General features: G+C 38.4%; 1 protein-coding gene and 1 long non-coding RNA gene across 4 annotated transcripts in view; both read left to right on the forward strand.

Annotated features, from left to right (window-relative positions):
• PLA2R1 (phospholipase A2 receptor 1) overlaps positions 1-19330 on the forward strand; it is a 41197-nt gene extending 21867 nt beyond the window's left edge. For all 3 annotated transcript variants that reach the window (XM_082055349.1, XM_082055350.1, XM_082055351.1), the window contains 18 exons: positions 243-388; positions 893-977; positions 1953-2085; positions 2556-2591; positions 3070-3227; positions 4197-4261; positions 4590-4693; positions 6079-6221; positions 7049-7166; positions 7950-8080; positions 8646-8790; positions 11626-11864; positions 12390-12558; positions 13938-14078; positions 14509-14625; positions 15068-15244; positions 16114-16143; positions 16371-19330. In XM_082055349.1, the coding sequence (XP_081911475.1) occupies positions 243-388; positions 893-977; positions 1953-2085; positions 2556-2591; positions 3070-3227; positions 4197-4261; positions 4590-4693; positions 6079-6221; positions 7049-7166; positions 7950-8080; positions 8646-8790; positions 11626-11864; positions 12390-12558; positions 13938-14078; positions 14509-14625; positions 15068-15244; positions 16114-16143; positions 16371-16588 (2355 nt within the window). In that variant the 3' untranslated portion in view covers positions 16589-19330. The remainder of the gene's footprint in view (positions 1-242; positions 389-892; positions 978-1952; positions 2086-2555; positions 2592-3069; positions 3228-4196; positions 4262-4589; positions 4694-6078; positions 6222-7048; positions 7167-7949; positions 8081-8645; positions 8791-11625; positions 11865-12389; positions 12559-13937; positions 14079-14508; positions 14626-15067; positions 15245-16113; positions 16144-16370) is intronic.
• A 1986-nt stretch (positions 19331-21316) lies between these two features.
• Positions 21317-23307, forward strand: LOC309441009. Its single transcript, XR_014184305.1, has 3 exons — positions 21317-22083; positions 22297-22457; positions 23083-23307. It is a non-coding gene; the product is annotated as an uncharacterized lncRNA (long non-coding RNA).
• The last annotated feature ends 2128 nt before the right edge of the window (positions 23308-25435 follow it).

Below are 25435 nucleotides of genomic sequence, written 5' to 3' on the forward strand. Positions count from 1 at the left end.
ACATGGTTTGTAAAATATTTTTTAAGCCATTATTTCTTTCACACAACAAACAAAAATTCTTACCAACCTTCACTGCATTTGAAAGTGAGTGGAAGTCTGAAGACTTAAATCAGAACTATACTTGGAATATGTATGGCTTTATTGTAGGAAAAACTGCAACTAATATTTTATTTTTGTGGGTTTTTGAAAAAAACTGCTCTCCAAAATCAACTACATTTATGGCAGTGTTTATTTTATTACAGATATTTCACAATGAGAAAGTTCTGATGAGAAGAACATGGGATGAAGCAGAAGCGTTATGCCAGGATTTCGGAGCACATCTTGCTAGTTTTAGCCATATCTATGAAGAGACTTTTTTGAACAATTTATTATATACAATTTTTGATAGGTAACTATCTTTTTTTAACACCAACAAGATTTATCTTAATCATACTCATATGTAACAATAATCTACAATTTAGGTTCTTCCATCCTCATTACTAGTGGCTGAAGAATTCTCTATTCTTGACTAGCATGAGCTTAGAACTGGGTGAAAAGCATATTAGCAACACGACAATGTGATTCTTTTAGAAGATCATCTTTGTAGTAGATGTTGAGCAACTGTTAATGTCAAGATGATATTCTTGTGAGTTAACAGTTCCCATTCAAATGAAGGTTCAACAATTTTAATCTTATTTTAAATGTTTTCATCTTTAAAAAATATAATTTAACATTTTAGTAGGAAAACCAGAGTTTACTTCAAGGATACTAAAAGGTTAATAAATGTATTACAGAGTGATATATTGTATTCAATGAGAAAGTAAATGAGTATTTGCATGATTTAAAAAATAACTTCTGGAATAGCTAAGAAAAAAGTGTATGAAAAATGTTATTTTCTTTGTTTCTATCATAGGACAGAAGAAAGACAATTCTGGATTGGATTTAATAAAAAAAACCCGCTTTCTGGAGGGACATGGCAGTGGTCTGACGGAACACCTGTAAATATCTATATACTATATATTTCAGTAACCTTTCAAGTCATATCTGAGCATAAGTTCACAAAAATAAGCCTTGTGAGCAAACCTAGCCCAGGAAGCTGTTTGGTTTTCATGCCCACATACTGCACTTGAAGTAATTGTTATAATAGGATGAATAGTACACTACTGTTAAAATAGCATCTTGTACAAAAAGTTGCAACTGCAAAATTAGGTAAGATTATAAAGGTGTGCAGATGTGTGCTTTCCGGCTAAGCATGCTGTGTTTAGCTTGGGACCACGCATATGTAAAGTGAACACGTACATATATGTACACACAAATATGTGTGTGTATATATATATAAATATACATACACACATTGGAAAGCCTCAAAGCTGTGCTTACATACTTTATTTGTTCTATGACTGTTAGGTTGGTGCCTGTATTCAGAGCTAAGTTCTTTTTTTAATACCACTTTTGATTTTTCATCCTTCGAAGATGCTGGTGCTACGTGCCACACTAATGGTTACTACCTGGGATTTAAACATTGAACAACTGAAGAAAGGTCTGTTTTTAAACTGCAATTGGTTTTCAGCCTTAAAGAGCAGTGCCAGCTCTGCCATCGTTATTTAAGTAATTTCAGAATGTCAGTGCAATGTTCAGTCATGCAACATGTTGAACCAAAGCAAAGGCTTTAAGTTGTGGGTAACCACTGCTAATCGTGTAAAAAAATTGTTGGGTTTCATAGCTATTCAATTATTTTTACAAAAAAAGGAGTCTGATATAAGATGGGAAAGTTGAACAGGACACTGTGAGAACATGATTATGGACCTTATTTTTTTTTTATTTTACCACCATAATTTAGGTGGTCCTACAGTTGTTACTTACGATGTTCTTACCATACACACATCTCCAAATCCTTCCTTTTTCTCCATAATGAGATTTTGACTGCTTCATCTTGTATTATTGGTGAATGATAATGAATGCGCTATTTTTAGGTTGTATCTTCATTTCTGGAGAGCAAATATGTTGAAGATGACTCAAGACACTGTGGTGTGTTCAAAGTAAACAGAACAGTCTTTCCAGCACACTGCAATGAAAAACGTGAATGGATATGCAAAATACCAAAAGGTGAAATTCTAACTAACATACCTTGTATGTTATAGCCATTACTTGTAATTCAGGAGAGAAAAGGAACTAAAATATCTAAGAGCCTGCTTTTTAGCCCCATCTGGAGTTCTCTTCATTGGTCTTATGTATGAAATCATGGCAAAGCTGTACGTAGCCATAAGGGTTTGTTGGCCAGTTAACAGGTCTAATATGTGCAGTCAGTTTAAAAATGGATAGCAATGATTAGCACTTAGCTAGCAGTAGTTAATCAAAGCTCTTATTTATAAAGGTTGCTACAAAATGCTTAGTAGTTGTGGTAATTGTTTTTAGTCCATGTTTAACTCCTTTTTTTTTTTTTTTTTTGTCCCTGAATGAGAATAGCAATATTCATGATTTTGATTGAATTTTCACCATACAGAGAAAGCAATTTCAATGAAATCCCTTTCCATTCTTAATCAGCAATGTTTTAATTTATTTATGTATTTTTGCAGGTGTTAAACCAAAGAATCCAAGTTGGTACATATCTGGTATGAAAACATTTTCTTCTTTCACATCTTGAAACGCTACAGTCTGGAAATGTAATTTAAGCCATTGGTTAAAAAGAAAGAACTAAAATGTTCAGAGTTAAAAATTTACATTAAGGAACTCTGTAGCAACATGTTGCTACAGATCAAAATCTATCACTCTTCTGTTCAGGAACACTGAAACATCAGGTACAACTTTGGGTGGGTAAAGGAATGTTGCCAGTAATACACCCAGGGAGTTTGATAACCTTTCCATTACATTAAAACTGCCTTTTTGCAAAGGCTAAACAACTGTCTTAGTGTTACTGGAATATCACAGGATAGAATATATATTTAAAAAATTAATCTTAGTGTGTTTTTTCATCATATGGTCCTGCTGTTAGCTGTGGTATATTTGCTCTCTGATGTGTGACTGAAAGCAGGACACTTGAAACAAGTTTTTACCCCTACACAAGCACTGACTCTTTTGTTCGTTTTCTAGAACTGCCATGGTCGTATTATCAAGGAGCAGAATATCTCTTCCATGTCAGTCCTACAACCTGGGAAACCTATGAGTTTGTCTGTACCTGGCTTCACAGTGGAATGGCGTCAATAAATTCTTCTGGTGAACAAGCCTTTATTCAAAATAAAATTAAGAAGGTAACAAAAACGACACATTTTTCACTATTTCTTTAAAACCGTAGTGTGTAGGCTGAGTGCTGTGATTAGAAAACATCACATAGCATTGCTGAGTGTCTTCAGCAGAAACGTCTATTTTCTTTATATGATATTGCTATATAGCTGTAAGCTGGTGCAATGCTAACTATAGCTCCAAGAACAGCACAGCTGCCACAACTCAGCCTGCACTTCAGTTCTTTCTGGAAAAATATAAATGCTTCTCAGAGACATGGTGACTTTTCCAGTGTCCTGTATATTCAGAACATTTTTTTTTCCTTTGTTGGCTCTTTCCCAAAGACCCCAAAACTGTAATTATTGAGTGGCTAGCCTTGAAAGTGAGGCCCATTCATAGTTTAAGGCAGAATCAAGTCAGCACAGCAATAATCAGTGGCTGTTTGAATAACATTATTTTTCTGTGACTTATCCATAATACTTCATCCTTTAGGACTGGAAGTCTAGAACCTTTCATGAGAACAACAACCAGTCTGGAAAGCATCTCTAGGAATCTCTTGTATGAGCTATGTGAAGTCAGTAAATGTTCATAGAAAACATTTTGGAAACATTAAGAACGAGCAGTATATTAATGCCAAAAGGAAATATTTGCTGTTGACTATTTTTAGTAGTTGGGGAAAAACAAATTCTGGACTAAGACTACAGTCCTTTTCAAGCCAGATAGGCTGTAAATTCCTAAAATGGTAAATTCCTAGTTTACAGAAGATACATCAGCATCCATTGGAAATGGAGGGCTAAATCATGCTCTACTTATGTGAATAACCTTGCTGAAGTGACATAAATTAACACAGGCAGAATTTAGCACCTGTTCTTCCCATTGGAACCCAATAGAGATGCTGTTCATCTGCACACAAACAGAGCCTGATTTTAGGGGTTTGTTAATGCTTAATAAGAGGGCAACAACAGTTAAATATATGGCAAAACATTTTTTTTTTATAGCTATCGGATAGCGATGTTCACTGGTGGATTGGACTGCATGCAGAAAACCTCAGCGATGAATTTCGGTAAGAATACCTACACTTCAGCTGCTCTGAGTTGTACTTGGCATGGTTACAAGCTGCTGTTCAGTCTGATGAGCTAAAATGGTTTGATGACTGAGTGGGATATTCAAGAAATAAATTAAGTTCTCATGTAAATATCATTCTGAAAATATTACCCTTATTTTACCTCCATGTTACAGTATTTCCAAATATATGAATATCAACCTTGTTGTTGTTTTTCTTTTTCTAAAACTTGGTCAATAAAAGGGCGCTTTCTACAAACAGTTTGAAGGTGGTATTTCCAAGTAACAATGCGAAAAAGTATAACTACACTCTTAAAATTTCTGTGCAGCTGGAGAGATGAATCACCAGTAACATACCAGAACTGGAATGAAGGGAGAGAGAGACATCTGCAGAAACCAGGGAGAAGATGTGGCTTCATTTCATCACAAACAGGTTTATTTTATGTTTCCTTTTGTAGCAGGAGTTATGACTGGATTCCATTGTTGGCCAAATGGGTTGTTTGTTTTTTTTTAGTTTCTTTCAAGAATTGCAATCCATATTACATGGTCCTGTATTACGTAGTCCTGCTACATGGGTATAATTTGCATAACTGCTTTTATGGTTAAGAAAATAATATTAAAATATCATGAATATGCTCAGAGACTAGGTTATAGAATTTAAAAGTATATTAATAGTTTCAGTACTCTAATGTCAAAATATAAAGATTCCAGTGATACTGAATCTTCAGTTTTACTTGTTACGTGGCACAGCAAAAACATTAATACATTGCTGGTTTTCAGAGTCAGTTTTCTTATAATCAAATGAGTCAAATGGATGAGCAATATTTTTTCCTAAATTAATGAACTATTTTAATTCCTACATTAATGAACTATCAGCACACAACTTTAAATACTCAGGTTTCTACCTAATTATTGATTCTATAGCCAATCTGCTGACAGATTCTTCGGAACCATGGTTTTGTCGCTAACCTTTACATCATCATATAGCTCGATAGTTTGCTAGAGTAATTAAAAAAAATGTACAGTGCTGCTGGTTTCAGTGATTTCTATCATCCCGGTCTCTGTTTTCTGAAGATCTGCAAGTCATATGATAAATTATACATGTCAGGCTCTATGGAAAGGAAAATATTCAGCTTTGTATTTGTGAGGACGGCCAAAAACCAAAATCCAGTTGTACTCTTGTAATCCCAGCTGCAAGTGCCCAAACTGAAAAAATGTAAAACCTTCTTTTTTTCCCACACATCATCTTGGGCTTTTGATTCATGACTTTTGAATGCTTTGAATGCGTTACTATAGTTAGTATCACATAAAAGGAAGGGCCGCCCACCCTTCCCCATCAGCTGGCCAGCAGATGAAAGCTGGTCAACAACTCGAGTGCACTGTGTTCCACTGAAAAATGTATTTTCAGGTCAGAGTGTATTCAGCAGGTCAGTGTTTTCTGTCAGCACCTGGATCTTGCCAACAATTTTCAATGTAAGGAAGTCAAACTATTTTATCTGGAAGGCATCATTTCTATACCTTTCCTTTTTTCTACATAACTAGTATTTTTTTAAATACATGATGATATAGGCATATGTTATATGACTCAGTGTAGAGGAATTCGTTTAACTTAATAAAATCAAACTGGAATAAAAGTATGAGTCTCATGCATGATAAAATCCATTGTAATGCAATATATCCACATGTATTTGATGCAGAATCTCGTTTTACTCAACCACTAAAGGATAACCTGTTTAACAATATCTAAGCTAGCAAAGGAAAAAAAAGCCTTTCCAGTTCTCAAGGAAGTATTGAACTTTGATTTTCCTTTTTACACAGGCCGCTGGGGTGATGAAAACTGTACCATGTCTCTTCCCTGTATTTGTAAGCGTAATTTTGCAGTGAAAATAGAGAAAGAGATTCCAAAAGACCAAAACCAACACGGAACATGTCCCAAAGGCTGGTTGCAATTTGGATTCAAAGTAACACATTCTTTTTTACTGTTTGATAATTCAAAATGCATTTCATACTTGTGACAGAAATTTGATTTCTTAAGGAGTATTCAATATTTGAAGATTTTCTTCTTTTTTGAAAGCAGGGCCCTTAGGTTTATAACTACTGACAGTGATGCAAAGGTTTATACCTATTAAGTAGCTTTGCACACAGGAGTTGTCTTAACAAGGTGTCAACATTTTTACTTTACTTGAAGGAAATGAATACTCATATATGCAAAAGTTATCCAAGTGTATTTGTACTTTTGCTGTAAAAAGCCTGTTCCATCCTCTCTTTTCCAATTATGACAATTCCAAGAGTGATTCATGGTCTCAAAACAGATCTCTGATCCCTTGTTGTACTAAATGGTCCCAAACTGCTGCATTCGCTGAAAGATGCTGTTTCAAATAGGGTTTGTCAAAGGGAATCATAAATCAAAGTCTATTTGCAATTGAAGGTTGCAAGGCAATTATTTCATCAGTCTTCTCTTAAATACATATGTTCCATAGTAGCAATATGCACTGAGGTAGTTGGTTTTATCCCAGTGCTAAACTGCAGTGACTACAAGGATAAATTTAACCCAGATTGTGTTTGCCTTTAAACAACTGATTTGAATCCAAGCCTGATCGCAGCTGAAAACTGAGACCAAGTATGTTGGAAAGGTCCATTGCAAGACAGAAACTAATGAAACATGTAGTTTTCGATAACAGCATGTGACATGTTTTAGTGATCACTCCTAGTGATGGACAAATAGCTTTTAAACTGGAGAAAAAAAAAAACCAACACTTTTTTTTTTTTTTTTCTGTTTTTGAAACAGTGCTTTTTGATACAAATTCCAAAGGCTCCAGAGCATCTGAGAAGCTGGTACTCTGCACAAGAGTTGTGCAGCAGCTATGATGCGTCACTTGCTTCCCCTGGAGATGAACTGGAACAAGGTGGAGTACTGAAAATATTGTTAAATACATCAAATTTCATCTTAGTAAAGTTTCATCTTGGATACAGGTTTAGGAAAAAAGATTGCCCAGATCTTACTTATGGTCTCACTTCTTTAAACAAATTAGTGTTTTTCTTTCCCCGTTTCCCAAAACATAAAAATTCAAATATCCACTGAGCTATATGGCAGTTATGTTTTGAGGAGTCACTATGATTTCTTTTGTGCTTATTACCATGCACTAGAGCTTAAAAAAAAATTGGAATACCCATTAAAAAATTTGTTGTGTAAAATTTTTGTCTTATGAATGCAATGTCACACTGTTGTAAAAGTAATCTTATTTTTGTCCTTTGATAGTACTTAAAATATGATCTACAGAGGAGCACATAAGCATAGCACTAGGCTTGAACTGTCAGAGAAATAAATGCTAGCACATTAAAAAAATTTTTATAATCCTCATTCATAAAAAACTGTGGTTGAATTTCATAGATTTGTAAAACTGCTTATTTGGAGGTGGGAGGAATTTCACTGGCTATTTTTAATTGAGAAATCTTATTTTCAACTAAAACTGAGAAAAGCTTTTTCATTGGGACAGTACCCTGAGCTAATACTAAAGTTGCTCAGTTAGATGACGCTGAATCGCTGCTCGTATTCTTACTTCCTAGTAACTATGTGAAGTCATTGATTAGTAATTACATTTTTCAGTGCTTTGGTTTGTTGGAAGAGACTTCATCCATCCCTAAATGGTTACCAGTTAATTCTGTTTTATTTGTGTGTTATTTTCCAGCTTTCATAACAATGAATCTATTTGGACAGAAAACCAGTGTTTGGATAGGTTTACAGAGTGATGATTATGAAAAATGGCTGAATGAAAAACCTTCGGTGTATTCCAACTGGTCTCCAGTTGAAGTTGTGGATGTGAGTATTTCCAGGGGGTTTAAGGACAGTGGGAAGTTGTTTTACCCGTAAAAATCATGACTACCTCAAAGACAAGGCCTAATCGTTACAGCAACTTAGTCTTCTCTTAATTTTTGCAAGTTCGAACAACTGTGGGCACAGATTTATGGCCATACCTAGAGGTAGCAAAAAAAAGCACTATTGAGACAGCTATTTATGTAATTTGTGGTTACAGTCACATGCTCTTGCATTTACTTTTAAGCACCAAAGTTTGAATTATATTATTAGTATCATAAACTGGGTCTGAGCAAAGTTAAGGAATAAGATTATGAATTTAATATTTTAATATCTTGTTTTACACCGTGTTAGTCCAGGTTGGGCTTAGCATTTTAGTTTGTCCGGTGAAAGCTTGTGACTTTTTTATTATGAGGTTATTGTTTCAGATTGTATTTACGGTAGCGTTCATTGTTCTACCTAAATATTTATGACAGTGTCTTTCAGATAATTATTCTTCTAAATTTAATGTAATAATTATGCTTTGTTTTTACGCAGTGTCTTTATTAATAAAGTTCTATGTTTATTGCAGAGACAGCGTTATAACAGTGCAAACATTGATGAACAACTTCCACTATGCACATTGGTATCACATAACCGTAATTTTTATTTTACGGGAAAATGGTACTTAGAAAACTGTGAGAAAAATTATGGGTTTGTCTGCCAAAAGCCTCAGGGTAAGATTTTGTTCTGTTTTGCTTTGCTGCTGTTCTTTTCTTATTATATTGAATTAATCTTATTTTAATTTCAACTAGAAGCAGCTTGTTATAGGTGCCTATAAAACCAGGAACATCAAAGGTTTCTAAGATAGTTCTACTCTGATATTTAGACAGACTAGCTCCACACTATTTAATAAATCAATAGCTGTGATGAAGAAGTAATTTCTGAAAAAAATATTTTGTTATTAAATTTTCTTCCTGACTTTGAGCTTTCTGTTGCATATCTTAGATTTGGAAATAGAAATGAAATTTCATGTTTTCATGGCAGGCAGAATAACAACATGAAATTACAAAAGGCAAAACGGAAGGTAATTTTGAAGAAAATAAGGTGGTTTTGGTTTTGCTTTTGTTTTTTTTTTTTTTTATTTTATTTCGTTTGTTGGTTTGGTTTGGGGGTTTTGTTTGCTTGTTTGGGTTTTTTGTTTTGTTTTGTTTTGTTTTGTTTGTAGACCAGAATAGACTCTAGAAAATGTATTTCTGTGAGCAGTGCAGACTGACTGGCCGATCAAACAGTTTGGCTTTTCTTTTCACACTTCTCTAATTCTGTCACCATCAAGTTCCCTTTCCAGAAGCACGAAGCCGTTGGGGGAACGCGGGTTGTTTGGTTTCCTCAAGCCTCGATCCCCGGGGGCGGCTGCCAGAGCCCGGTACTAAAATAGAGCAGCAGCAAAAGATTAACCCTAAAGCAGAGGGAGGGCTGTAATGTGAGCCCGTAAGGAGTGTCCTTGGATGCTGTGCTTACTGTGGGGGTGGCTTTCCATGGCTCAACTTTATATATCGCCTCTTAGTCGAGCCCTGGCTCTGAGGAGGCAGTCTTGTCCTGCTGGGTGCCTGGGAGGCGAGGGAGAGGGAGCAGAATAAACAGAAGCTTTGGGCAGTGTTCACGTGTGGCTCTGGCAAACCGTAGCTGTATTTGACATCATTTATTATGAACTACAGTTGAAGGGAGTGCTGGAGTAATCCTGCACTTAGTGTAGAAAAAACCCCAAACAAGCGTTTTCCTGCTGGTTTGATTCCTTTACCTCCCGAATGTTTGTATTTTAACCCCTTGCTGCTGCTTCAGGCAGATGGAAAAGGTGTTAAAAGGCAGGAAAGAAAACTGCTGCCTTGGGATGGCCGGGCTGCTGGATGCTGGGCAGGGGGACCAGGGGTGCAGTGGGACGCTCAGGACCCTCTCCTGGTTTCCTGGCTGGGTGAACATGAGAGTGGCCTGTGGGCTCAGTGCTGCCCACCCCACGCACAGCAGAGTGCTCCTGGGGGTGAAGGGACCGTCCTGCCTCCCCAGTGACACCCAAGGCACTCTCCCTAACCATCCCGCAGTTCAGTTTGCTAAGTCAGCAGAAAACTTCCCTCTTCCTCCCCCCCACCCCTCCCCTTTTTTTTCTTTGTGTATGGGAATATGCAGCTGGAAGAGCAGAGAAGCAAGGAAAGGAGGAGTGAAACAGCCTCTTGCTGGCAGTAGTGAACTGTTAAATTTGCTCAAATGTCCAAACAAATGTGTCAGTTCCTGGAAAGAGGAGCCGATGCTTTGCTTCTGCCATCCTGTCCACGTCCTGTCTCCCTTTTTTGTTAGGAGACTAAAATGAAATAAACCAGCAGGAGATCTGAACTGGGCTCTGGGCTCTTAGTGACGCTTGAGTTAGGATTGTGTCAGCATTTTATTGCATTTCCTGCCTTTTTTTAAAGCAGTGGCACACACCGAAAGCTGGAACAAAATAGAGTACTTCAGTTAGCTCAAGAGCAGAACTTATTCTTGCTTAGAAATCTATAATTCTAAATTATTTATGAAGGACAAATAATAAATTAATTTACTATTTTAAGATACTTGTTAACACTCCTCCTCTCTTAGTCATAAAATGAACACTCCATTTTGTAATCACAGAGAATTTTTCCAGGCAGAAGTTATTAATCCAGACTGACAGATGGGATTAAAACTGAGGCATTGCTTTATTTTAATAGTCTTATTTAAACTATACAGCAGGCATTCATACACGTTAGCAAAGGCATTTGCCTCCTGTAGAAAAGTGAGTGCAGCAGCATCACAGATTGGGCTGGTGTGGAGATGGTCTGTATCTCCTGATTTTTTCCTCATGGGAGACTCTCTCTGTTTATTTCTTAAATCTAAAAAGTCTGCTTCTTCCTTTCATTTTTTGCAACAGTGCTGTGTTAGTTTACCATCAAAAAGAACATTGAGTCTCCAGGCACACTGGATTTATCTTTAAGTGCCAGTACTGTAATCTTCCCTACACTGGCATAAACATGAGCTGAAGACGCTCCTAAGCACTTACTTGTGCCAGTTTGTCGTCCTCTCGGTTGTGCCAGTGCAGTTATTTGTGAGGCCAGGCTTTGTGCTGTAAACTAATTTTGGAAATCATTAAAAATAATGAGTCAAAAAAAGAGATAATCTAAATTACATGCGAGGTATCTGGGATAAGAGCACTCTGCAGCCCACTGCTATTGGGCATTTGGATGTGCTCACATCGCAGGTGATTTCTTACTGACCTTCAAAGAAACAGTCAGTGTAACTAACTCCATCCAGGTTTTCTTTTTTTCTTGTTATACACTAAAATCATTCACTCTTGTGATGAGTTCTGTGCTGTGATGGAATTTCAGATTCTCTTCTAGTAGTCACTGTCTTTTTAAAATTCGCAGTGCCTTCCTGAAACCAAAGAGTTTGTAATTTTTAGATTTGTTTTTAAGGATATTCTGATTTTTAGGAGCTGTTCTGCTGTGTTCAAGCTGTCTGTTTAAAAAAAAATAAATAAAGAAATCATTTCTTTCTGTTTATAACAGACACATCCGGATATGTCATCAATGCATCAGAAATTTACCCTGTGCCAGATACTTTAGAATATGGAAACAGAACGTATAAACTAATACGTGGGAATTTTACGTGGCCTTCAGCTTTAAAAACCTGCATGGCAAATGGTGCGGAGTTGGTCAGCATTGCAGATCAGTATCACCAGGCTTTCCTCACGGTCATTGTGAACCGGCTGGGGTACGACCACTGGATCGGGCTCTTCACTGCGGACGTACGTAGTGGACTCCCTGGCTATAAATATGATGTTGCAAAGGAGATTTTCTGGTAACAAGTTACTGAGTTGTGTCATTTGAAGTCACAGGAAGTTTGTGTCTGGAAATGAAACCCTGGAAAGCTTGAGCCTTAACCATTTTATTGCAACATAATGTATAATTCTAATGAGAGCCAGTTTGGTGCAATGAGTATAGAAAACTTAAAGCCATATAAAACGTTTAAAAACAGACAAAAAAAATCTCTTGTAGTGTCAACACTGAAACTATGTAGTTTCTTTTGTAGTTGCTCAATGACACAAATAACTACTTGCTCAAAACAACAGGTTAGATGTAGTTTGTGGTCTCCCAGAAGTAAACTGGAAGAGGATCCATGGATCTGTCTTTTGTAGATCCTTCTGGATCTACCCAGCCTTCAGAAACATAAAAGACATTCTGTAATATCTGGTGAGGATGCCACCAGGAGAAAATGAACTTCTGTGGTGCTGAAGCACATCCAAAAGATAATCTGAAATTTGTTTTGGCAGAATGGTCTTAACTTTGAATGGTCGGATGGAACTAGGTCTTTGTTTACCTCCTGGGAAGACGACGAGTCCCAGGCCTTTGGCAGCTGTGTTTACATGGATACTTCAGGGCACTGGAGAAGTGCCAGCTGCGAGCGACTTCTGCAAGGAGCAGTTTGCCATGTGCCACCGAGTGAGTCAGAGCAAAGTTTTATATGAAATCTTTGCAGCTGCATATGTGTGTATTGATAGTGGAAGTATATGAAAGGAAATTAATTGGGTCGAGGCTAAGAAGTTATAATAGTATTATTCAAAACTGAAGTATATTCCTGGCATTTCCTTGCTCTATCTCCTATTTGTGAAACTATTTTTTCCCCCATAAAATATTGGCCATCAGGTCTGATCCCTAGGAGAATGGAGAGAGAACTTTCATAATAGAAAAAAAAAAACAGGAAAATTACTTACTCTGTCTCTTTGGTGAGCACATCTGTGAGAAATGATGATTGCTAATAACCTAGCTTGAAGGGAAATAAATTCAGTTTGCTGCAATTAACTGTGGGATGTGAGAAGGGAAGCATTTAGAGCAAAATGAAAAATTAGAGTCATATCTTCTCTGATTGCACATAAAAGATTTTGCAACTTTTTTTGTAATGATAATAATATTTTCCTGTGTCCTAAAATATCTTCTATTTCCTGTGACACTCTGTCAATTACCTGGGCTTCATCTGAATCCAGAATTCAGATCTGGAGCTCCATTCAGGACAGGACTGCAGAGTCTGTGGCAGCATTCAGTTCTTAAAATAGTTCCTGTTTGGTGGTATTGATCAATAGGGGTTTGCCTACAGCTTATTATAGCTTTTGGATCTCTTGAGAAGAAAGCTGTGTTGGAATCCTTCAAGACAGGAATCATTCTTTAGCATGGTTTTTGTAATGAAACTGACTGATTTTCAGACTTGTTTGTCAAGTTTTGTAATCGTATATAGCCTAAAGCTTACTTAAATTTTTAAACATGTTTTGCAGCAAATTAGGAGGCACGTGAGGCTGTAGGTGACGCAGCTGAATGTACAGCACTGACAAAAAGTGAGGCTGGGCGTTGTGAAGTGAGCTTGTAGAGTTGTCCTCAAGCAGAGGGACACGGGGCATGCCCGAGAGGCCGGCTGCTGCTTTCTGGCGGGCGATCCCCCTCTGTGCTGTGGTATTTGGCACAAGTTCTCTGTGCAGCTTCGTGGAGAGAAGCTCTGCAGTGCTGGGAAATCCTTAGCCCTCTGAGGGACGCTGCGCAGCCCAGAGTGCTCTGCTGTGCCCATGGTTTGCTCATAACTCCCTCTGCACGTCAGTACCCATCACGCTGCCCTGATATTGCTGTTGCAAACCAGCAATGGTTTTGATCAGAAATAAAACCGGCTTTACTCTTCTAATACAAATATATACATCCACTAGGTTTTCACGTTGAAAAACAGAGGCATAACACGATGACATGGTTACTAGTGTTAATCCAAAACAGTGTGTGAAATGTTGTATTAATGCGTATGCTCTTGTGCCAATAAAGCAGTGCTGTTATTTCTATCACAGAAAAGAAACTCACTGCCTATAAAGACTTGTGTTCAGAGAAAACTGTTCCCTGGGTCAAATTCAAAAACAGTTGCTACAGCTTTTCCACAGTTCTGCAGGGCACAAATTTTGATACTGCATATGAAGTCTGCAAAAATCAAAGTAAGTGATTATTTTGTAGCTACGAAATGTTATCACGATATGTTAGAAAAAAACAATGTATTTTGTGAATGACTGAAATCACAGCATGTGATTTCTGTAGCTCAAGATAATAATAGTGGAGCTCATAAGCCAGCTATGAAGTTGGAGGCAACATACATCCAAAAATGTTCCTTTCAGTGTGAAAGTATTGATTTCTGGAATAACACATAAAATTATTTTTTTCCCCTTCAAACTTGTTTTAAAATCATGAGAGAACAGTTTTATATCAGCCTGAGCATTTTCACATTAAGTTCAAATTAAAGAACTTACAATATATAACCAGACTTTTCAAACTTTTCAATTAAGTCTCATAACATTAACTTTTTGAAATGCAATGTTACATTTTAATGGCATGGTTTGTTTGAAAATTTGTTCTGCGTTTAATTTGTAGGATCAAATCTTCTAACTATTCAAGATGAAGAAGAAAATGCCTTCATTTTGGAAGAATTGCACGGTTTTGGTTATTCTGTACAAACGGTTTGGTTGAACATCCTGCTTGTTACAGACAGTAAGTTTGGGGTGGAAGAAAACTACATGTAAGAATCTGGTTTGGTTTTTGTTTATTTTAATAGTATCATAAGCATCATCCAAAACACTGTTATCTTTTGAGATTTTTTTCTGCTTATTATCTGTTTATAATGTAGTAAAACCAGTCAAGATTGCTGTAATTGTTACTTATTAATATTCTGAATACTCAATATGTACACATGCATGTGAATGCCTTTACCTTCTTCTTAAAGAAGCGCTACAGGCAGGCTGTATTCTGTATCAGCTGCATAGAACGTTTTTTAAAGCCTTCAAGAAAAAAAAAGTAATATAGTGGCCAAACTGACAAAATCCTGGCATTCCATTATACAGTATTTTTTTTTGTGAGGATAAGTCCAACTGAAACAGAGAGATTTATCAAAATACTGTGATATTTTATAATGATTTATAACTTCTGCCCTTAGATCAGACAGTCTCCTGGTTTGATGGTTCCCCTTTTATTTATTCTAACTGGGGCATCAGGGAGCCTGAATTTGATCATCTCAAAGGGAATTTCTGTGTCAGCCTGAGGACCGCAGATGGAGTCTGGCAATTATCTCCATGCAGAGAAAAAAAGGGATTTGTATGTAAAATGGATGCAGGTATGTGCTTCCTTAAAATAAGGCAGTTGCGTCCTTATAACCATTGTTTTACATGTTTCTTGTTGCTTGCTTACTTGCTCTTAGTTTTCATTTAAATAATTCTGTCCCTTGGTACTAGGAAAAAAATACCTGTGAAAAAAAGAACCAGCCATGGTAACCTCCTTTTGAGGAACCTGGGCAGCCGTTGCATTATTGCCAATGGTGGTGGACTTTCTGTTGCGTGGGTGAGCCGTGGGCAGAGCATCAGGCTGAGCCCCACAGACCCCATGGGATGGGCAGGTGCAGCCCAGCATCGCTGCACAGCCACCACGTCTATAGCAGGTGTGTCAAAATCATTTTCACTGGGGGCCATATCAGCCTTGTGGTTGCCTTCAAAGGGCCAAATGTAATTTTAGGACTGAATAAATGTAACTACTCTAGTGTAAATGTAGCTACTCAAGGCTGATGTGGCCTGTGGTGAAAATGATTTTGACACTCCTGGTCTAAAGGAACATGGGTCTGTGAGAGCTGAAGTGTTCCCAGAGCCCACCCAAAATGCTCAAGTAGCTGTTGGGCCCAGTAGCTAGATTAATCTACCGCTGCCCAGTTCTGCTCATGCCTTTGTACTTCAAAAAGTGGATAAATACTGCTGTTTGTCCTTGCACAAATGTCAATTAATATATTCTGCCACATTTAATGGGTTTTAGATAACATATTAGGTCATGTCTAACTTGACCAGTTGGAACATGAGCCAAATTAGAAAAAGAACAGCCTGCACTTGTATGGTTTTAGGTAGATTGTTTTCTCAGTATCAGCTTTACACTGAGTATATATAGTAACTTTTGTTAGCTTTGTGGGTAATTTTGTGACAGTTCTGGATTCTATTTCAGATATCAATGCTACAGAACCCTCTGAAAATGGTAAGTTCCTTCTGTACTTTTTATTTTTTTTTAATAAGGAATAATAACACATTTTGACCTGATATTTTGTGAGGTAACACTTCTCACTGTTAAACCTGTAATTTAAAACGTGTGACATATAAGTAGTAATAATATGTTTTCCATAAAACATGTATATGTTTATATTTAGAGTTATATATAATTATAGCTATATTTGCTTAATAACAATTTCTGTCCTTCCCTTTCAGCATCATACCAAGGGCTTGTAGCTCTGGCAGTTCTCGTGACATTGGTGATGCTGGCTGCCATTTCCCTTTTTCTGTGGTGTCTGTACAAACAGAATAACCAACTCTTCCACAGGATACTATGGGTCAGAAATGCCTATTTACCACAGATTAACTCTGATGGTCCTGCTTTGGAAGAAAGCATCCTCATTTCTGATTTTGAGAGAAGTGACAACAATTAATTGATCCGAAATAGCAAGTGGTCACATCTTCCATGTGAAACTCCACAACCTACAGTAGTTTCTCCTTCTTGGCAGTCGTCTGGGGTACCCATATCCAGAGAAACCCTCGCAGCCATGGGTATGAATGCCATAGGGGCTCCCTGCCTTGGAGGACTTTTCCTCTGTGCAGGATGAGGTGGGAATGCAAGGCAGAACCATGGAGAAATTGGCTCCTTTGGGACAAGCCAGGAACTGAACATACTCCCACACCATAAACCTTCAACTGCTCACGTGGAGCAGTCATGTCCAAGGCCCCAGAGCAGCAGAAATTTTCATGCAGATTTTTTCTCCAGGAACATTTGTGCTTTTGTGTTTTGTTTTTATACATTGCAAAATCTGCTCATGAGCCAGCATTAAAATGTAGCCTTGAATTTAGGAACTCTGAAATGTATTCCAAGGATTATGAGGTAGATTTTTTTTTTGATTCCTTCTGCAAAATGAACAGTTATTTTTCAGACAGTGGATTCTTGCCGGGTGGATTTCCAACCTTGAAAAGAGATGAAGTCACTTTTGACTTAGGAGTGCCAGAGCTTTGGTAGTTTAGCCCATGATGCCTAGTTTATGTTGTAAAATAAATTAGTCTAGAGATAGAATGTCACGTGGGCTTTGTCATCCTGAAGTTAATATATTCATTTGAGATGCATCCAGCGTCCTGTTAAAGATTTAACCATGTGAAGTCTCACCTAGGTTATTTCAGAAATGGAATCCTATTAACCTCTTTTAAAGACTTTTGGGCAATATTCATTTGAAGAAAAAAAAAATTGTTATAAATCTTGCTGAAGTTATGGTGATAAATTGCTTTACTGTTCACTTAGAGTATTTCTGCAAGCAGTATTCGTGTATGCTTTTCTGACACCCTGCTCTCAAAAGCCAAGGACAATACATGGGAGAGCCACACTGCTCTTCCCAAAGGGTGCTATAGTCCTGTAACTCCATGTAGCAGACCCTCAGAAGGTCCTTTTTCACTTCCAGTGTTTGTATTATGGTGGTAACAAAGGAGGTAAATTTCGCTGACCAGTTGGTCTGCAGGCTGATGGTTGTGAAGGACCCAGCTCAGGTCTCTGTGCTACCTCAGTTATGGTGGCCCAGGACAGCAACACTTACTCTCCACGGGACTCCTACTACCCTAACCAGTCCTCCACCCACGTCTCTAAAAATACCTGGAAGATTTTCAGGGATTTTATTTTTATTTTTCTTGCAGTGTGGAAAAACAAATGGTTAGTCTGACAAGTTACTTCAGAGTGGACTTACTGTGTCTTCAGTCTCTAAAAGCTTCTGCAAAGGGCTACATTTATTGTTGGGTTTGTTGGTTTGCTTGTTTTAAGATGACTCATTCTAACAATTTTGCAAGAGCCCTAAGATGGAGGTATGTTCCTCAGAATTAAGCAAGCAGCTAAGGCCAAGTGAAATGTTTTTACACAGTATTTGTGCACATGCAAAGGAATGTATGACTGCCCTTTAGTTAGATTTCACATGGCCAATTCTAGAAACAAAAATTGCCTGTTCCTCTTGTAATTATGTATAGGGCTATTTTTGAAAATTATTTCGTACATAGAATATTTCTCTGCTGGTTTACAGAACCATTCAAAAACGTTTTCAGGGAGGCCGCAGATGGTTTTGATCCCAATGTAACTTTCAACTTAATGTTTTTCATAACTTCTATGGGTGTAGCTATCACAACTTCATAATCTGAGAATTTTCTGTCATATAAAATATAAATATATTTTCTGAATAGACTTTCTAATGTTTTCACCCCATGCATTAGTCTTCGGTGATGGCTTAAAAGTTTTGGTTTAGTCCTCTAGATTTTTCTATGGGACTGTTTTGTATGAAGTCCACTACTAGATTTTGTGGGCTGTGACTTTTGAGTACAATTGGCAGATAATCTGCTTTTTATATATATGAACTGTGATAGCTTCTTTACCACCAAGAAAAAAGACTGTGACTATCTCTCCCTTTCCCATGAGAATGTCATCTATTTAAGATGGAGTAGGAGGAACTTAAACCAACAAATCCCCTTATCACATTCACTGACAAGGGTGTAAATGCTGCCTTCTTACAGTACAGCAAGCAGAGGAGCTTGCAGGATGTTTTTTGTAGGTGGGAGTAAGCTGTGTTGTCTCTGGGGACATGTATTTATCAGGCTACAATGCTGTTACTGGTTATGCAGACTCTTGTCAGATTTTGATGTGGTTAATGAAATTTTATTTTTTTCCACGAAACTTGACACAGGTATTTTATCACATTTTCTTTATGTGTGTTGTAATCATTTAAATGTATTTGAAGGGTAATGGTATAATAAATAACTCTAACCTCAAAATAGTGATTGTTGCTTCACATTGACTCTGATTTAGATGATCTTGCATTAAGGGAAAAATAGTTCAAGCAGTATTTTCTTCCCATTTTGAAATGGTTTATAGGGAACAGACCCTTAAATATTTATTTTAAAATCTTTCACCATTTAACTTTTACAATTGCAGGTAGTATTCACTCAAGAATGTAATAGTTGATTTTTTTTCTAGTCTTCACTCTGGAATTTGTTACCCACGGCTTTCAATTGTTTTCCCTTAATCAGAGGTCTCCTTCACTGTTCCTGATCCAAGTATGTGGTGACTATGTTTTTACTGCTGACCTTGATGATATTGGCAGTGCGATTCACTGTATTATTTCAACTGGAAAATTAAAGTGTGAATAATAATTCTCTGTGCTGTAATTTTTCTTGAATCTTTCCCCATCTTTAATTAGCTGCTAGACTTCAGTGTCTCATAAGAGCAGTCCCCAGTTTTTGGAAGTTGTCCTGCTAGGAGAGGGACGGCTTGCACCAGCCTCCTTTATGGCTACATGACTGGACCTAGACATGGGCACTGCAGAACATCTCCATACACATGGTGGCCCCAGTGTTTCCCAGGCGGACAGATGAGGATGCCCTATGATGTGCACAGGAGGTGCTGGGAGCAGGAAGGAGCCACAGCACCATCAGTAAGGATGATGGATTGGAGCATGGCACTGATGCATGGATATTCTCTCAGCCTGCTGCCCATTCCCTGTAGCCCTGGGGCCAGCAGAGATAAGTGATGGGCTGGAGGAATTTTCCTGCTAGACTGTGGAGGCTGTGTTGTATGGGAGTCTATTCATTTCTGCCACAAATGAGGTGGAGATACATGGACTGCAGAGCAGTAACTTCCACGGTAGTACAGAGGTAATTCCTGTGTTCAAGAACTGGGCTGACGAGAGCCTGAGCAGGCAAATGGATGTAGGGTTTTCCTCTGCTGCGCCAACTTCTTCGAATGTGTTCACTGAAAGGAAAGTGTTAGATGTTTTCATGCCATTCCTTTGCTTGGGGCTGGAAGGGTATCCCCACCAGGGATAGATATATTCAGACCAACATATGACAAATCTTGTCTAGCAGGTATTAGGGTTTAGAAAAAAAAAAAATGTATGTGTGCTTGTTTTTGCAGATTGTGTTTCAGGAGAAAATCTACCCCCTGGTCCCTTTAGCAGTCCTTGCAGCATGTCTCTGGGGGACAGAGATGCCTGATGCAGCTGTCACATCCCAGCGGGACAGGAGTCTGCTGTGGGAACATATGTGTGCTGGAGACATGCAGCATGACGGGGCAGAGCAAAGGACTGAGGCATGAGGCTGTAAGTGGGAGACGACTCCTAAGCAAAGCCCTTTCCAGCTCCTGGGTGCAGTGCTGCCATTCTCTGCACATGGATCTTTCTACCTCCTCCTTTCCATCTTTCCCCTGTCTTTGCATATGCACACACACTTTTGTGGCTGAGTCACAACTAGAGACCTCTTCTTGAGCTATAATAATATTTCAGTGGAATGTTGATTTTAAACCCCTGCATGCCAGTACCAGTCTTTTACGATCTGATGCAGCCCCTCATGTCTAAGTAACCATCGGGAGCAAATTCACAGGCATTACACTGTTCTGAGATGGTATGAATTAGGGTTGATCTTGGTGCTTGGAAACACAGCCTTGGTTTGGCCAGTAGATGGTAGTGGTACACACGGAGCTGATAAAATGAGCTATGCAAGAGAAAAAATCAGAGGGATCTGCTCCACATCCTTTAAAAGTTTAATTAAATAAGCAGCAAAACTCACAAGTCACAGGACTGCAAATATCAGTGTCAGTTCTTAGCCATGGCTGCAAAATTACAAAGCTGTGTCAAGATGGCTTTACAAGTCACAGTATTCATTCTCAACAACTTTAATGGGATGCATTGAAATGCTCAGAATGGGATAACTCGAATCCTGGTGTTGATCTGTGGGTTCTTCTTTTGTTTGGTGAGTGATGAGAAAATCCCCTTGGTTTCCTTGGGTATTAAATAAATAAGTGACTGTATCTTTGTGGTATGTTTTGGTTCTGATCCCTTTGAGAGAAAGATAATTCACTGAAAATGCTTCAGCCAGGTCTCTTTACTGTAAATGGATTTATTTTAATATTTTATTTCTTGACTGTATCAATGCAGGTATTTACTCACTAATTTACATGGGAAAAGGAAGACATAGAAATGAAAATTACTAGACATTTTAGACATCCATTGCAGAAGTAATCATTCCACAGAGATGTTGAAAGCAGATTTATTTTCTCTTTCTCTCAATTTATTCTGCACGTTACTTAGAGTGTAAGAGTTGCTGATCCCTTTCTATATCCATTGTCTTTATGCAGGGTGACAGTGATTTTCATTCTGATCTTAGAAACTTGATATAAAAAAGGGCATTGATAATCATTTTATAATAAAAACTCACTTAAAATTCTTAGTTTTTATAATATTTTTTCTTTATACTGCAGTTCCTCTAGATTTCCTCGATCCTCCTGTGATGAAGGAACTGCAGTTGTCCAAGGCAGTGTACTAGACCCAGCCTGCTGCAGTGCTTGTGAGGAACGCTGTGGTCATTTATAACCACTGAAGCGCTTATCAGCTGCAATTGTTTCCAAAAGCGTGCAGCCAGATCATAGCAAAAAATGCTTCTACTACCATTTCCCTTATTTCTGATGCTTATTTTTGTTTGTCAGCTTGTTGCTATTGTAACAAATCCTACTCTGCTGTTAACCTCTGCCTACTGACTAAATCTTCACTGCAATTCTCAGAAATAAATGCTTCAAAACATAGATTTAGTGAGAACAACAGCTAAACATGTAGATACAAGGTAAATCTTGTGTAGTGGGCTAAAAGTTACTCTACATGCTAGCATGGGAAAACAGGGAAGACTGTGTCTCTGAATCACACATATAAAGGCTCAACTAACAACCTGCTTTCCAGGGAGCCAGCCAGCCTGCAGCTGATGGTGTCAGTCACTGGGTGCTTGAAGGGCATCCACCACAACTGGGTTGACTGGTAGAATGCAGTAGCTTCGTCAATGTCTGAGACCATGCGTTGGAAAAACAAACCTATGCCTGTATCTTTTCAGATTTTTATAGAGGGATGTTCATCTTAAGAAACAAAAGGTTTGCATTTATGCTGTATATTTATTCTGTATTTTTTTCCTTTTAGCTCTTTAGTTATAACTGAAAATTATCCCATCAAGTATGTTCCTCTCGTGAAGCCATTTATTCAGGATATTTATTCTAAAGCATGATCTTGGGATATTGAACCCAGTCATAACCCGATTAAATCTGCTCTGCCACTTCTTCCTGTCATAAACCTTGTGTGCATTGTAGGTGAAAAGCCCCTGGAAAGCCTTTGCTGGAAGCCAAGAGCAAGTTTGCACAGAGCTGATAAAAGAGAAACTCTACCTCATCAGCAGCTTTGGGCTGCGTGGCTTCACTGATGCTGTGTTTGGGACTCCATCCCAGAGCTTGACGCTTCCAAGTTAATTCAGGTATGTGAGCAGAATCCTTAACATTAAACATTGCCAAAGAGCTGGAATACATAAACTTTCAATGTAAAGTAAAAGAATACCCTAAGTAATGTGAGGTTTCCTTTGTCCTAGCACTAGTTACATGTAATTCTACTTTATCTGCACTAGTTTATTTTGGGAAGGTTCTCGTGATGCTAGCACACCTACTAAATACTTACATGACTTAGACATTACATTTTTTGGTATTTAATGTTCAAGAATATCAGGATTCTATCTGAAAAGGTAAGAAGGTAATGTTTCTGCTGCTGCATATCATGTCCTGCTAGTCCTGTGGGATGAAAATTATGTTGAGAGGCAAATTGAGTTACTTTAAATATTGTTTCAAAAGCAATTATTGAAGATGGAGTTGTACATATGGGACACATTGTGGCTATAAAAAACGTAACATACTGTTCATTTAAATATGTGGCAATGCATCAGAACAGCTCCGGGAGGCTTTCCATCTGGAAAGAACAGATTAATAAAATACCTACAGAAACAACAGCTACTTCACCCTTTACAATAGTTGTAGTATAAGTAGCAGAGTGGCTCTTCCCCGCACACCATACCCAGGAATGCAGCTGACGTGTTGGTTTTATCACTGCAGGCTCCTGGAGTGCACTGTCCCCTGAACACGGCACCTCTGGAGCATACACACCACATGTCTGGGTGTTCCGGTGCAATTGAGTTATGGAAGAAGGAAGGAAAGCCAATGTGGGCTCCTTTGTCCATCTTGTCCTTGACCACCCACCCTCCCCTGAATCTAGTGTGTGTTGATGATTTGGATTTTAAAGATTGCTATTTACATATAAATTTGCTTCATTCTTGCCTGATTGAAAGAATGTAAAGTAGAAGTTGGGTGAGTCTCAGCTGCTCTTACAGGTTGCTTGTCTGCTTGCTCTGATGTAGCACAAAGCAAGCTCTCATGGAAGGAAAGATGACAGGAGGAGCTGATCACTGGTGAAGGCAGAAGTACAAAGAGAACAGGGATTGTTTATTCCAACTAGTTGGGAAGACTAGAATAAGAAGTAACTGACTGAAACTACAGCAGGAAATAAGGGATAGATAACCATGGGAATAGCTGGGCTGAAGAGCAGCCGGCATAAGTAGTAGAGTCTCTTTTTGGTAGCAGTGTGTGCTATTAAATTTGATAACTGTGATTTAGAAATAAACAAATCAATCTACTGCCACTGCTGGGGAATAGATTCACAACACTGCTCAATGGCCCTTTCAGCACAGCCTGGGTAAAGATGAGAAAGCCTGACCTGAAAATATCGGTGTATATGTGTTTGTGTGACTGCTGATGCATTATCCTTCTAGCCCAAGCTTTCTGACCCATGCAAGTGTTCAACAGCTGGAATTTAGTATCTCTGTGGACAAAAATTCCATACAACTGGGATATGGGAAACACCTTTGGTTAAATTTGTGGTCTGCCTCAGGATAGAAAGAGCCAGTTCTGAAATGAGTAAAGCTGAATCATGCAATTAATCTACTACAGCAGCCAGTGGGACACAGGCACCCAACATGCCCTGGGCACCTAAGCCCACATCCAAAGTAAAGGAAATGAATGGCCTAATCAATTGAAGGCCCAGAATCACTACCTGAAGAGCACAAAAATAAAAGGATACAAGAGAAAAAGAATCATCTGGAGTTTTTTGCTCTCATTTCTTTTACTATCTTTGTTTTTGTTCATGTTCTCCTCCAGAGAAGTCACAGACCCAGAGGATGGGATTCCTCATGATCCCTTTATTTGGTTTGTACTTTAGAGATATCTCTGTGACGTACCTTTGAGTGGTCCGGTTGCCTAAGCGAGTCTGGAGCTGGATCCCAGGTGGGGACCCCAGTCCTGCTGGAGGAGACAGCAGCCGTCACTCCAGCACAGGAGACAGCAATGTCTCAGGCTCTTTCATCTTCCTCTCTTGCAACACATTATTGGAAAGAGCAACTTCCTGCACAGCAACTGCCAAGTTCAAAGCACTGAGATACAACTGGCTTACAGGGCAGCTTTTGGCAGAATTACTCATATCTGTTCCCAGCTCCATGTGGTCTGCTGGAGTGTGTCTGTGGCCAAATCTGGATTAAGAGTCACTGGGTAGACTGTAAAGCCCAAGATGCCCAAAGCAAAGCCATAAACTGTGAGAAATGGCAGGAATGGTTGAGCTCAGTTCTGCCAGGATCATAAAAATCACTAAACGTTTCCTTTTTAAAACTGGATGTAATTAATGCATTTGGATAACACTACTGAAAAGAAGAAAATTCTGATATGGCCATTCTTCAAAGTTTCTGGAAATGGCATTTCCAGAAATATAGCAAATCACACAGTACCTGGACTTTTTCTGCAGGATCTGCACAATGGGATTCCTCAGTTTCCTCAGGAATTTGTTGTTCTAGCAGTCTCCTTCCTGCAGGGATGCTCTTTTCCATAGACCTTATCCATAAGCTGTAGCCATCTTAGCCCCAAAGAGACCCTTGTGTCTTCTTACAGAACCTGAGAGGCAAGGGCAGCTCTCCTGAGCCCTGACACAGCTATGAGGTTTTCCATCCCTCTCTGGAGACAGAGGAACATTCATGGCATGCCGAAAAAAGCTGCATCCCCAGAAAGCCCACACTGAACCATTTTACCAAATACAAAGGCACCCAAAATAGATGCAAGACTTAACCTAAGGTGCACGTGCTAGGTCAGTGCTAGTGTTTATTATTTTTATGACTGCATTTTAAAGCAATGGTTCTTTTGATCCATACTAACTGCTGGTCAGGGAAAGAAAAATAAAGCTTACATAGAAAATAACAAAATTTTCTGGCTGGAGGCCAAAACTTCACAAGAGAATACTGAAGCCTAATATGTTTTGTTTGACGTCTTTGTTTCTGATAGATGTTGACTGAATTCAGGAGGATGACGGCACTTTGAACAAAACCAGCTGGAGAAGTCAGTTTGCTAATTATTAACCCTCTAGGGGAGA

Source organism: Streptopelia decaocto (genome assembly GCF_964273445.1).
Source record: "Streptopelia decaocto genome assembly, chromosome: 6".
In the NCBI taxonomy this organism is placed as follows: domain Eukaryota; kingdom Metazoa; phylum Chordata; class Aves; order Columbiformes; family Columbidae; genus Streptopelia; species Streptopelia decaocto.